Here is a 14,252-nt window from a genome sequence, read left to right on the forward strand (position 1 = left end):
AGCCGGGACCAGCTGCTTCGAAAGCATCACCAAACCAGGGATTCAAGCTTCAGGAGGCTAATTTGCATATTCCAGGTGCCTTCTGGGAGAAGCGAAGTCTCCCTAAGCTAGAAGATCGTTGGGTACAGCCGGGACCAGCTGCTTCGAAAGCACCAACAGCATTTTTGCCTGTAGGACATTATTGCAAGAGAGCTTGGCTGAGTAGATTGCACAAGAAGGAAAACACACAGGAAGTCAGCAGGATCTAGGAGCAACATGGCAGATGTGACAACCTACATGGTGAGCTGCAGCATGTGCTACATGTTCACAGATCGACCAGAAGAAGAATCCAATTTCACCTGTCAGAAGTGTAGACTAGTGGCCCTTTTAGAAGAAAAGGTGCGGGGTCTGGAAGAAAGAATAGCAACTTTGAAACTCATCAAAGAGAATGAAGACTTTCTAGACAGAACAGAAGCATCTCTACTGGTCACAGAAGGTGAAAAAAGTGTCAGAGAACCTCCAAAAGCAGATGAGTGGAAGCATGTGACCAAAAGAAGCAAGAAGACCATGGAGAAATCACCAACCACACAACTGAAGAACCGATATCAAATCTTTGTAGAGGATGAAGATGGCACACCTAAGAATGAAGCAATACCAGCAAGCAAAAAAGAAAAGGGCACACAGCAACAAGTGACAGCAAAAAGTACAGCCAAGAAGCAACGAAGAGTGGTGGTGGTGGGAGACTCACTACTGAGAGGCACAGAAGCAGCCATCTGCAGACCAGACATAACTGCAAGAGAAGTATGCTGCCTTCCAGGTGCGATGATCAAGGATGTGACCGATAGGATACCAAAGCTCTTCAGCTCCAAGGACGTCCACCCATTTCTTCTGATACATGTTGGCACCAATGACACGGCAAGGAAGGACCTACCGACAATCTGCAAGGACTTTGAAGAGTTGGGGAAGAAAGTAAAGGAACTGGATGCACAGGTAGTTTTTTCTTCTATCCTTCCAGTAGACGGGCATGGCACCAGGAGATGGAACAGGATCCTTGATGCAAACAACTGGCTAAGACGATGGTGCAGACAACAAGGATTCGGATTCCTGGACCACGGTGTGAATTACTGGTATGATGGACTCCTCGCCAGAGACGGACTACACCTCAACAAACCTGGGAAACACACATTCGCCAGAAAACTCGCTACACTCATCAGGAGGGCGTTAAACTAGAAGAAGAGGGGACGGGAAGAAAAACATTAGACTCGAACAAAGACGACCCAGGAAAACATACTCTGAAGGGAGGTAAGAACATTTCTAAAACAATCCACAGTGAGGAGATTGGAACAAAACAAAATCCTCTAAACTGCATGCTCGCAAACGCCAGAAGCCTGACAAACAAGATGGAAGAACTAGAAGCAGAAATATCTACAGGTAACTTTGACATAGTGGGAATAACCGAGACATGGTTAGATGAAAGCTATGACTGGGCAGTCAACTTACAGGGTTACAGTCTGTTTAGAAAGGATCGTAAAAATCGGAGAGGAGGAGGGGTTTGTCTCTATGTAAAGTCTTGTCTAAAGTCCACTTTAAGGGAGGATATTAGCGAAGGGAATGAGGATGTCGAGTCCATATGGGTTGAAATTCATGGAGGGAAAAATGGTAACAAAATTCTCATTGGGGTCTGTTACAAACCCCCAAATATAACAGAAATCATGGAAAGTCTACTTCTAAAGCAGATAGATGAAGCTGCAACCCATAATGAGGTCCTGGTTATGGGGGACTTTAACTACCCGGATATTAACTGGGAAACAGAAACCTGTGAAACCCATAAAGGCAACAGGTTTCTGCTAATAACCAAGAAAAATTATCTTTCACAATTGGTGCAGAATCCAACCAGAGGAGCAGCACTTTTAGACCTAATACTATCTAATAGACCTGACAGAATAACAAATCTGCAGGTGGTCGGGCATTTAGGAAATAGCGACCACAATATTGTGCAGTTTCACCTGTCTTTCACTAGGGGGACTTGTCAGGGAGTCACAAAAACATTGAACTTTAGGAAGGCAAAGTTTGAACAGCTTAGAGATGCCCTTAATCTGGTAGACTGGGACAATATCCTCAGAAATAAGAATACAGATAATAAATGGGAAATGTTTAAGAACATCCTAAATAGGCAGTGTAAGCGGTTTATACCTTGTGGGAATAAAAGGACTAGAAATAGGAAAAACCCAATGTGGCTAAACAAAGAAGTAAGACAGGCAATTAACAGTAAAAAGAAAGCATTTGCACTACTAAAGCAGGATGGCACCATTGAAGCTCTAAAAAACTATAGGGAGAAAAATACTTTATCTAAAAAACTAATTAAAGCTGCCAAAAAGGAAACAGAGAAGCACATTGCTAAGGAGAGTAAAACTAATCCCAAACTGTTCTTCAACTATATCAATAGTAAAAGAATAAAAACTGAAAATGTAGGCCCCTTAAAAAATAGTGAGGAAAGAATGGTTGTAGATGACGAGGAAAAAGCTAACATATTAAACACCTTCTTCTCCACGGTATTCACGGTGGAAAATGAAATGCTAGGTGAAATCCCAAAAAACAATGAAAACCCTATATTAAGGGTCACCAATCTAACCCAAGAAGAGGTGCGAAACCGGCTAAATAAGATTAAAATAGATAAATCTCCGGGTCCGGATGGCATACACCCACGAGTACTAAGAGAACTAAGTAATGTAATAGATAAACCATTATTTCTTATTTTTAGTGACTCTATAGCGACAGGGTCTGTTCCGCAGGACTGGCGCATAGCAAATGTGGTGCCAATATTCAAAAAGGGCTCTAAAAGTGAACCTGGAAATTATAGGCCAGTAAGTCTAACCTCTATTGTTGGTAAAATATTTGAAGGGTTTCTGAGGGATGTTATTCTGGATTATCTCAATGAGAATAACTGTTTAACTCCATATCAGCATGGGTTTATGAGAAATCGCTCCTGTCAAACCAATCTAATCAGTTTTTATGAAGAGGTAAGCTATAGGCTGGACCACGGTGAGTCATTGGACGTGGTATATCTCGATTTTTCCAAAGCGTTTGATACCGTGCCGCACAAGAGGTTGGTACACAAAATGAGAATGCTTGGTCTGGGGGAACATGTGTGTAAATGGGTTAGTAACTGGCTTAGTGATAGAAAGCAGAGGGTGGTTATAAATGGTATAGTCTCTAACTGGGTCGCTGTGACCAGTGGGGTACCGCAGGGGTCAGTATTGGGACCTGTTCTCTTCAACATATTCATTAATGATCTGGTAAAAGGTTTACACAGTAAAATATCGATATTTGCAGATGATACAAAACTATGTAAAGCAGTTAATACAAGAGAAGATAGTATTCTGCTACAGATGGATCTGGATAAGTTGGAAACTTGGGCTGAAAGGTGGCAGATGAGGTTTAACAATGATAAATGTAAGGTTATACACATGGGAAGAGGGAATCAATATCACCATTACACACTGAACGGGAAACCACTGGGTAAATCTGACAGGGAGAAGGACTTGGGGATCCTAGTTAATGATAAACTTACCTGGAGCAGCCAGTGCCAGGCAGCAGCTGCCAAGGCAAACAGGATCATGGGGTGCATTAAAAGAGGTCTGGATACACATGATGAGAGCATTATACTGCCTCTGTACAAATCCCTAGTTAGACCGCACATGGAGTACTGTGTCCAGTTTTGGGCACCGGTGCTCAGGAAGGATATAATGGAACTAGAGAGAGTACAAAGGAGGGCAACAAAATTAATAAAGGGGATGGGAGAACTACAATACCCAGATAGATTAGCGAAATTAGGATTATTTAGTCTAGAAAAAAGACGACTGAGGGGCGATCTAATAACCATGTATAAGTATATAAGGGGACAATACAAATATCTCGCTGAGGATCTGTTTATACCAAGGAAGGTGACGGGCACAAGGGGGCATTCTTTGCGTCTAGAGGAGAGAAGGTTTTTCCACCAACATAGAAGAGGATTCTTTACTGTTAGGGCAGTGAGAATCTGGAATTGCTTGCCTGAGGAGGTGGTGATGGCGAACTCAGTCGAGGGGTTCAAGAGAGGCCTGGATGTCTTCCTGGAGCAGAACAATATTGTATCATACAATTATTAGGTTCTGTAGAAGGACGTAGATCTGGGTATTTATTATGATGGAATATAGGCTGAACTGGATGGACAAATGTCTTTTTTCGGCCTTACTAACTATGTTACTATGTTACTATGTTACTATGCTGGCGTCCCGTGTCACAAGACTGCATGAGAGCCCTGTTGAGAGCGCGTGCTGACACCGTGGGAACGGCGCCAATACGGGAGGGAAGTGTACACTTTATTATGTTATCGGAACCAAGCGAGTGGTATGGGAAGAAGTTGCCCAAGTTGGATCCACAATGAACTTCTGGAGTGAGTTTGATGCACTGAAAGTAAAGGGGCCGAATAATATTGCACGGCCCACTTTTCAGTTTTTGAGTTTCCACAAAAATCAGGCCTATTTTTCTATCTTCAGGCTAGCTAGTTTCTTAGGCTGTGCCGAGTTGCCTAGGTAGTTGTTAGGCGCAATCCACAGCCGCTTTTAGTTGTGTTTAGGATAGGATCAGGTGTGCAGTCTACAGAGTTTCCACGTCTCAGAGCTCGTTCTTGTATTTTTGGGTATTTGTCAGATCACTGTGTGCGCTCTGATCGCTAAGCACACTGTGTTTCTGGATTGCCTTCATAACACCTGTCATTAGCAAACATAACAGTTTGAAGCATGATATGTGGGAAAAGGTTTAAAAGTTCCAGGGAGCTGAATACTTTCGCAAGGCACTGTGTGTGTATATATGTGTGTGTGGCTAAAGGTTGTGTAGTTGACGGGAGGTATGTGTCACATAGGTGGCTTGTCACTGTGATGTAACCCGGAGTGTTTTCTTTGATGCACATAACCATGCCTATCTATATGTGTTTCAGGACCTGTGGTGATGTCATAACCACATGTCTAATCATGTGATGGGTTCCTGGGTGTGGTTAGATCCATATAAGACAGGCTAATGCTTAATCCAGGAGGTGTGTGTGTGGAGGTGAAACCCTCCAGAGTTTGTTAAGGCTCCAGGACTGAGCCTGTAGGACTGGACACTTGTTTTTCTTTTCCTGAGCTAAAGGCTATTTGCTTTCTGTTATTTACTATGTGGTTTATGGAGCAATAAACCCTGTGAACTTTTAATGGAACGTGCCTCCTGAGTGTCAGCCGTCGCACCTGAGCGAGTACAACCCCTACAGTATATATACACAGTACAAACCAAAAGTTTGGACACACCTTCTCATTTAAAGATTGTTCTGCATTTTCATGACTATGGAAATTTTAAATTCACACTGAAGGCATCAAAACTATGAATTGACACATGTGGAATTATATACTTAACAAAAAAGTGTGAAACAACTGAAATTATGTCTTATATTCTAGGTTCTTTAAAGTGTTGTTTAAGTGTCCTCTTTATTTTTTTGAGCTATATATTATATATATATATATATATATATATATATATATATATATATATATATATATATATATATTTACACACACACACAAGCTTTGTTACATTTTAGAAATTTTTGTTGATAACCTGATGCACATTATCAGCCTATTGTGAATTGTGCCTCAGATATTCATGCTTACAACAATATAATAAATGTAGGTCTATTTAGTTGGCTGGTATGTATACCCTGTCATAGTATGCTTTGTATGGCGGACTATCACTACAAATTGTATTACCACTCGGTTGCGCATCGGATTTTGCTTTGGGAGTTGCCTGCACTTTTGCTGTTCTTTTAATGCTGTATTTGGCCTGCAGGTTGGATTAGCACAGTGGGGTATGTTACTGTATTATATGCCAAAATTAGTAATGATGACTAGTAGAATAAAGTTCTAATGTTCTTTTTTATATATTGCAACAATTGGGCAAAAAGAGCAAAAAAAAAAAAGCAGGGTCACCATTTTCTCTTAAAAAAACAAACTACTTTATAAAGTTATGGCAATGAAGAAAAAAATAGAACAAATCATGTTTTCTGATAGTAAAGAGTAGTATAGACTGAATTTGACGTTATGTTTGAAGGATTATCCATTACTCATTACTCATTTTCTCATGGGATTGCCCTGGGGAGTTACTACATCGTAATTTTTCACTTTTAATACATACATCTATAATATATACTTTTAAGGTATAAAAAGTATATTTCCCATTGTTATAATAAATATAATACAGCTGATATACCGTACTTTATGTGCTTTTAAAAGGCATAAAACAGAAGAATTAAAACCTTGGTGGTCAGAAACATTCTTCATTGGACTCAACACTGAAAAGGATACTGTCCAATAGTCAACGGCATGCCTATCTGGTAATCATTGATAGCATTAAGCACACGGAGATCATGACACATTGTTACAAAATCTGAAGGTGAATACGAATCTAGAAAACATTTTCCAAAGGATGCGGCCTGCAAATGCAAAGAAAGCAGGTTTTAAAAGCATGCTAAAATAACAAACTATAAAAAATAAAATAATGTATGCAATGGAAAAACAAAGAAATATTGCTGTAGTTTCTGAAATAATAGCTCAATCCATGCCCAGGTGCTGAACCTGGAACCAATCAGTGCAGAGTTTATTATTTTATTGGAAGTTGAAAGTATGGGAAAAGTATTTCTGGTAACACTCCTTTAACAGGAAATATTGTTATGCTGAAACAATCTAAAGTCCCTGAGGAAGCAAAGTCGTGAAACAAGCATTGGTGATACGAAGATCCCACAGCAGTGAACATACCATTTTCCAGACAGTTATTGTTATGATTGTCAGACAGCAGTGCATTATAGTGATCGGATAGAGTGATATCATACCATTATCTATTAAATGCTGTTGTAATTTTAGTGTATACACAATTAACCTTAGTGCACTTATCGTATTGATGAATTACTGTGTGTAATTGAGGTAATCATCTTATCATTGAATTTCTGTATAATAGACCTGTTTTAAAGGGAACCAATCACCCCAAAATGGAAGGTGAGCTAAAGGTACCGTCACACATAGCGACGCTGCAGCGATACCGACAACGATCCGGATCGCTGCAGCGTCGCTGTTTGGTCGCTGGAGAGCTGTCACACAGACAGCTCTCCAGCGACCAACGATCCCGAGGTCCCCGGTAACCAGGGTAAACATCGGGTAACTAAGCGCAGGGCCGCGCTTAGTAACCCGATGTTTACCCTGGTTACCATCCTAAAAAGTAAAAAAACAAACGCTACATACTTACCTACCGCTGTCTGTCCTCGGCGCTCTGCTTCTCTGGTCTGGCTGTGAGCGCCGGGCAGCCAGAAAGCAGAGCGGTGACGTCACCGCTCTGCTTTCCGGCTGACCGACGCTCACAGCCAGAGCAGGAGGAGAGCAGAGCACAGCGCTGGAGGACAGACGGCTGTAGGTAAGTATGTAGTGTTTGTTTTTTTACTTTTAGGATGGTAACCAGGGTAAACATCGGGTTACTAAGCGCGGCCCTGCGCTTAGTTACCCGATGTTTACCCTGGTTACCAGCAAAGACATCGCTGAATCGGTGTCACACACGCCGATTCAGCGATGTCTACGGGGAGTCCAGCGACGAAATAAAGTTCTGGACTTTCTTCCCCGACCAGCGATCTCCCAGCAGGGGCCTGATCGCTGCTGCCTGTCACACTGGACGATATCGCTAGCGAGGACGCTGCAACGTCACGGATCGCTAGCGATATCGTCTAGTGTGACAGTACCTTTAGCCCACCGGCATCAGGGGCTTATCTACAGCATTCTGTAATGCTGTAGATAAGCCCCCGATGTATCCTGAAAGATGAGAAAAAGATGTTAGATTATACTCATCCAGGAGCGGTCCCGCTGCGGTGGGCGTCGCGGTCCGGGGACTCCCATTTTTTTTTACGATCACGTCCTCTTTTTGTCTTCACGCCACAGCTCAGGCGTACTTTGTCTGCCCTGTTGAGCCGCAGCGTGAAGACAAGAAGAGGATGTCATCGTAAGAAGATTGGAGACCCCGAACCGGAACGCAACACCCATCAGACAGGACCGCAGCGGGACCGCCCCTGGGTGAGTATAATCTAACCTCTTTTTCTTATCTTTCAGTATACACCCGGGGCTTATCTACAGCATTCCAGAATACTGTAGAAAAGCCCCTGATGCTGGTGGGCTTAGCTCATCTTCGATTTTGGGCGTGGCAGGTTCCTTTAATCGGCCATGTTGGAAGCTATGGGAGTCTGGGCTCTCTGCTGAGCTCGGTTAGCCACTCCTATCTCCTATAAAATCTGGGTCCTGACTAACACACATCGTCAGAATTAGCGTTTGCTGCATGTCTGGGAGGATTTTAGATAGTGGTTATATGAGAAGACATATGGTGGGTTTATCAGTGACTGTTACTTGGGTTAGTAAGTATGATAATTCCCTTCCCTCCATCCTGTATATTTGTATGCCTGGTATTTTCAGTTACCCCTTGTTCGTCTGGTTTATGTACTGCTGTGCATGGCTGCTCCCCTCTTCTCTAGGTGGGGGAAAGGAATAGGGTGAGCTAATGCACCCCCTAGTGCTAAGGACAGGGAAGGAGGCCCTGTCCCCGGGTCACGTGACAGAGTCGCGGCAGACTGTTTAACAAATCTCAAATACCCAATTTATACAACCTACACAACCTACTCGGGAAAAGAAAAATATAGGTTTTCTAGGACTTTATAGTTGGGTGACCTCTCCAATGAACTTTAACCCCTTCATGACATGTCGATTTTCATTTTTTTCCACCCTTTCTTCCAAGCGCCATATCTTTTTTATTTTTCTCTTGACAACATGGGCGTATGAGGGCTTGTTTTCTCAGAAATACGTACATTTGAATTAAAAAAAGTGAACTCTCACAAATTTTTTGAGGTGGTTTCCCATTGACCATATTCACTGGAAATACTGACCAATATTATTCTCCAGGTCAGAATCAGTATGCAGCTATCAAAAATATATAGTTTGTTTTTCTTTTTGTTGTCTTTTTTCAATTTAAGAGTAAAAAAAAAAAAAAAAATTCTGCATTTTGTAAAACAAACAAATATTTCCATTTTCACTTTGTGGGATAACGGGCTGTATGACGGCTTATTTTTTGCACCTTAACCCCTTTCTGACCTCGGATAGTACGTCCGAGGTCAGAACCCCTGCTTTGATGCGGGCTCCGGCAGTGAGCCCGCATCAAAGCCAGGACATGTCAGCTGTTTTGCCCGCTATTGCGGGCACATGTCAGCGGGCAAGCAGGGGAACGTAGCTACCTAGACTTGCGGTACTGCGCCCCCTGCTGGTATAAACTCATATGAACTCCAGCGTGGGAATTTTTCTGAATATTTTCTCACACTAGAGTTCATATGAGTTTATGCCAGCAGGGGGTGCAGCACCGCAAGTCTAGGTAGCTACGTTCCCCTGCTTTCCATTCATTCCCCAGATTTTACAGGCAGGAGCACAGCTGCATTAGCAGGCTCCTGGCTGTAAAATTATTGAACCCCTTCAGCTGGATTTACAGCGTGGGACAAGACTGAACGATGGAAGGTATGGGATATATTCTTGATTTTTAATTTTAACTTTGTTTCAGGTGACAAGGGTCTTCAATTGGATTGAGAGTATAATAAACTATTACAACACCATGTGTCTTTACTTCATTAAAATTCTTTTTTCCTAATGTGTGTGTTTTATTAACCATTTACTAGTATTGGATTAATAATGGATAGGTGTCTTATTGACGCCTCTCCATTATTAACCAGGCTTAATGTCACCTTACAATAGCAAAGTGGCACTAACCCTTTATTAACTCATATCCCACCGCTACAGGGGAGTGGGAAGAGAGTGGCCAAGTGCCAGAATAGGCGCATCTTACTTGCTTTTTCTGGAGTGGCTGGGGGCAGATGCTTTTAGCCAGGGGCGTCCTATAACCATGGTCCCTCTCTAGGCTATTAATATCTGCCCTCAGTCACTGGCTTTACCACTTTGGCGGAGAAAATTGCACAGGAACCCACGCCAGTTTTTTCCTTGATTTAACCCTTTATTTCCACACCTAGAGCCCCCAAATTTTAAACAAAGACACTTCTTACATTAGTAGTCAGGAATCTAATATATAAAGCTGAATGTGTGTGTGTGTGTGTGTGTGTATGTGTGTATGTCCAGGATTGGCATCTGCACCGTCGCAGCTACAGCCACAAAAATTTGCACAGTCACACGTCTGGACCCAGAGAGCGTCATAGGCTATGTTGTGAGGCGAAACTTTAACCCCGCACATTCCAATTCACCAAACAATTTTGCCCCTATCTACATCATGGGGAAAAAGAAAGGAAAAGTGTTGGATGCAAATTGACAGCCAGGAGGATATGGCATACAGGTATATACTATATACAGGGGAGATGATATACAGCTATATATTATATAAAGGAGGAGATGACATACAGGTATATACTATATACAGGGGAGATGACATACACGTATATACTATATACAGGAGGAGATGACATACAGCTATATATTATATACAGGAGGATATGACATACAGGTATATACTATATACAGGGGAGATGACATACAGGTATATACTATATACAGGGGAGATGACATACAGTTATATACTATATACAGGGGAGATGACTTACAGGTATATCTAATATATAAAGCTGAATGTGTGTGTGTGTGTGTGTGTGTGTGTGTGTGTGTGTGTGTGTGTGTGTGTGTGTGTGTGTGTATGTGTGTATGTGTATATATTCGGGATTGGCACCTGCACCGTCGCAGCTACAGCCACACGTCTGGACGCCGAGAGCATCATAGGCTATGTTGTGAGGTGAAATTTTAACCCTGCGCATTCCAATTCACGAAACAATTTTGCCCCTATCTACATAATGGGGAAAATGTGAAAGGAAAAGTGTTGGAGGCAAATTGGCAGCTGCCAGATGTGAACAAGGGGGACTTAAAGAACAAGAGCGATGGCGTCAAAGAGTATATACCGTACATTTGCTAAGGTGGGGCCCCGACATGGGATACTCACCACACATGGGGATATGAACACACACAAAATGCACCACACACTACCACGTGCTTGAACACATATAGTACCCTCAGCACACATTTCACCACACATGCACCAACCTCGCCACATAAAAGTCAAAACACAAAAGTCGCCACTCAAAACTCACCACGCGCAAAATTCGTCCAAATGCAAAACTCACCACAAGCAAAACTAGGTTCACGCAAAACTCGCCACACGTGCAAAACTCACCTCATGGAAAACTCGCCACACGCAAAACTTGCACACGGAGAAACATTGCCACATGCACAAAAGTTGCAACACATGCAAAAGTTGCCTCATACAAAACTTGCACATACTCAAAACGCACCACACATAAAACTCGACGCGCAAAACACACTAAACTGTCACATGCAACTCGACACACAAAAAGTTGCTACACTCATGTCGCCACAAAACTCATCTCACAAAAGTCGCTACATGCATGTCACCACACGCAACGCAACACAAACACATGAAACTCGTCCTAAAACACACACAAGTCTGGTATTATCCTTCAAAAATAAAAACCTGATTAATAAGCGGACAAACTACAAGAGCAACAAAAGTACGATATAGGAAATACGACAGCTGTCAGTCACATGACCTGTCTATTTTGTGTATGTGTGAGCTAATATATACTGCCAGGGGGGAGGGCGTCCTGTTGGCTGGGATTTATCAGTCTGCCAATAGCAAGCAATCACAGCTCAGCTTCTACTTTGCTACAGTTAATTAATCTGAGCTCTGATTGGTTAATATAGGCAGGACATTCTCAGTATAACAAAGCTTGTGTGAGGTAACAGCATGTTGTTAGGGTGTGTTGGTGGAAAGGCTGATGTCAGTCACAATACCTCTATGTGAGAGGATACAGAAACTGCCAATTACAGACTATTTTTTCCACAATAATGCCTCAGAAGAAAAGGAATTCCATGGCACGAATGTCAGCTGATGCGAAAAGAAAAGCTGCATTACGGGCCAATGAAAAATGTGAAGACCGAGAAAAAAGGCTGACACACATGAGAACAGCAACTACTTTCTCAAGAGCCAATGAACTTTCTGAGCAGAGGGAAGCGAGGCTTGCAGACATGAAAACAAGAGCTGCTTCCTCAAGAGCCAATGAACTTTCTGAGGAGAGGGAAGCGAAGCTTGCAGAGAAGAGAACAAGAGCTGCATCCTCAAGAGCCATTCAATTTTCTGAGAAGAGGGAAGCAAGGCTTGCAGACATGAAAACAAGAGCTGCTTCCTCAAGGATCAATGAACTTTCTGAGGAGAGGGAAGGGAGGCTTGCAGACAAGAGAACAAGAACTGCTTCCTCAAGAGCCAATGAATTTTCTGAGGAGAGGGAAGCGAGGCTTGCAGACAGGAGAACAAGAATTGTTACCTCAAGAGCCAATTAATTTTCTGATGAGAAGGAAGCGAGGCTTGCAGATAAGAGAAGAGCTGCTTTCTCAAGGGCCAATGAGCTATCTCAGCAGAGAGAAGGCCGACTTGCCACTAAGAGAATTGCTATTTCTTCCACCAGGGCACAGGAAATGGTTGGAGATTTGAAACATGCTGCCTTTTGTTACCAGTCAGACATAAACTATCAGGATAATCCTAAAGTTCAGATAGGAAAAATGGATGTGGTCTGCATGTACTGCAGTGCCCTAAAATGGAAAGATGTACCGCCAGGTTTATGCTGTGCAGATTGCAAGATAAAACTTCCACCTCTCCTGTCACCACCAGATCCCCTAAAGTCTCTGATGACAGGTGCCAGTACAATATCAAAGCATTTCTTGGACAACATCAGGAAGTACAACTCCTGCTTCCAAATTACATCATTTGATGCAACAAAAGAAATGTTTACAACAGGATTTATGCCGACATTTAAAGTTCAAGGACAGGTTTACCACTCAATTGGCTCACTGCTTCCATTACAATGAGAAGAACCTCAATTTCTTCATGGAAAATGCAGAAGCAGAGGCTCAGCGGAGATGCTCTTTAATTCCTAACACTCGCCTTGGTATTGTCAGTATTTTGCAGCAGTTCCTTCACTCCAACAATCCATATGCTCAACTTTTCAAGACTGCACTTGAATGCATGCCAAATGACGATTACAAGGTTGTCATTCGAGCTGACAAAACACCACAAGGTGAGCATCAGCAACGTTTCAATGCTCCCACATTTGATGAGGTAGCCATCTTGATTGTAGGTAATGATTTTCAAAGCCGTGACATTGTGCTACAGAAAAGGAACAATAGTTTGCAACAAGTAGCAGAAACTCACAGGTCCTATGATGCACTGCAATATCCAATCATCTTTTGGCAGGGACAGGATGGCTATCACTTTGGAATACCTCAGACAGATCCTACAACAGGCAACCCTTCAGGAAAAAAAGTACTGTATTTTCTGGCGTATAAGACTACTTTTTAACCCCTGAAAATCTTCTCAGTCGGGTGTCGTCTTATAGGGCAGATGCGGAGTAATCTGCGGTCGCCGCATATTGTGGGGGGAGCGGTCCCAATGATGAGGTGAGGGGGCGCCTCAACGGGAAGGTGTAAGTGAAGCAGGAGCAGAGAAGGAGATAATAGGATACAAGGGCGAGCCAGATGAGTGAAAGAGGAATGTTTTTCTAGGCACAGCACCGCTCTCTCTCTTTTTTGCATACCCCTGGCATCCCAGACGCTGACAGTTTGCTTCATTTATACCTTCCTGGTGAGGTGCTCCCTCACCTCATCATCGGGACCACTCCTCCCCACTATATACGTCGACCGCAGATTGCTCCGCACCCACCCTGTAAGACGACACCCGGCATATAAGACAACCCCCGACTTTTGAGAAGATTTTATATTTTAACTGGAAAAGTTGGGGGTCGTCTTATATGCCCAGTCGTCTTTTATGCCGGAAAATACGGTATCTGCCATGGACTTCTATGCATATAGGATCATGACAAGATTTGCAGAGGAAAATCACATCTTGAAATGCAAACACCTCTTCCTCCAATTTATTGTTGGCATGTATGCAAAATTGAGAGTGAACGTCTTTTATATATCCAACTAAATCAAAAGAAGCTCAGGGCAGAGGAATATATTCACCTTAGAGATGCTGTTGCAAATGATGCTGATCCAAAAGAGTTGGGGAAAATGGTTATTCTTCCATTAACTGTCACTGGAAGCCCACGACACATGCATGAATACACA

At 42.6% G+C, this 14,252-nt stretch overlaps 1 protein-coding gene across 1 annotated transcript in view; it reads right to left on the bottom strand.

Annotated features, from left to right (window-relative positions):
• The window catches only part of VPS16 (VPS16 core subunit of CORVET and HOPS complexes), a 412,925-nt gene that overhangs the window by 149,064 nt on the left and 249,609 nt on the right, over nt 1–14,252 (bottom strand). Inside the window, exon 13 of the mRNA XM_069733839.1 lies at nt 6,354–6,481. Coding sequence (XP_069589940.1) covers nt 6,354–6,481 — 128 coding nt within the window. The remainder of the gene's footprint in view (nt 1–6,353; nt 6,482–14,252) is intronic.

The sequence above is a fragment of the Ranitomeya imitator genome, chromosome 7 (assembly GCF_032444005.1).
Source record: "Ranitomeya imitator isolate aRanImi1 chromosome 7, aRanImi1.pri, whole genome shotgun sequence".
Lineage (NCBI taxonomy): Eukaryota > Metazoa > Chordata > Amphibia > Anura > Dendrobatidae > Ranitomeya > Ranitomeya imitator.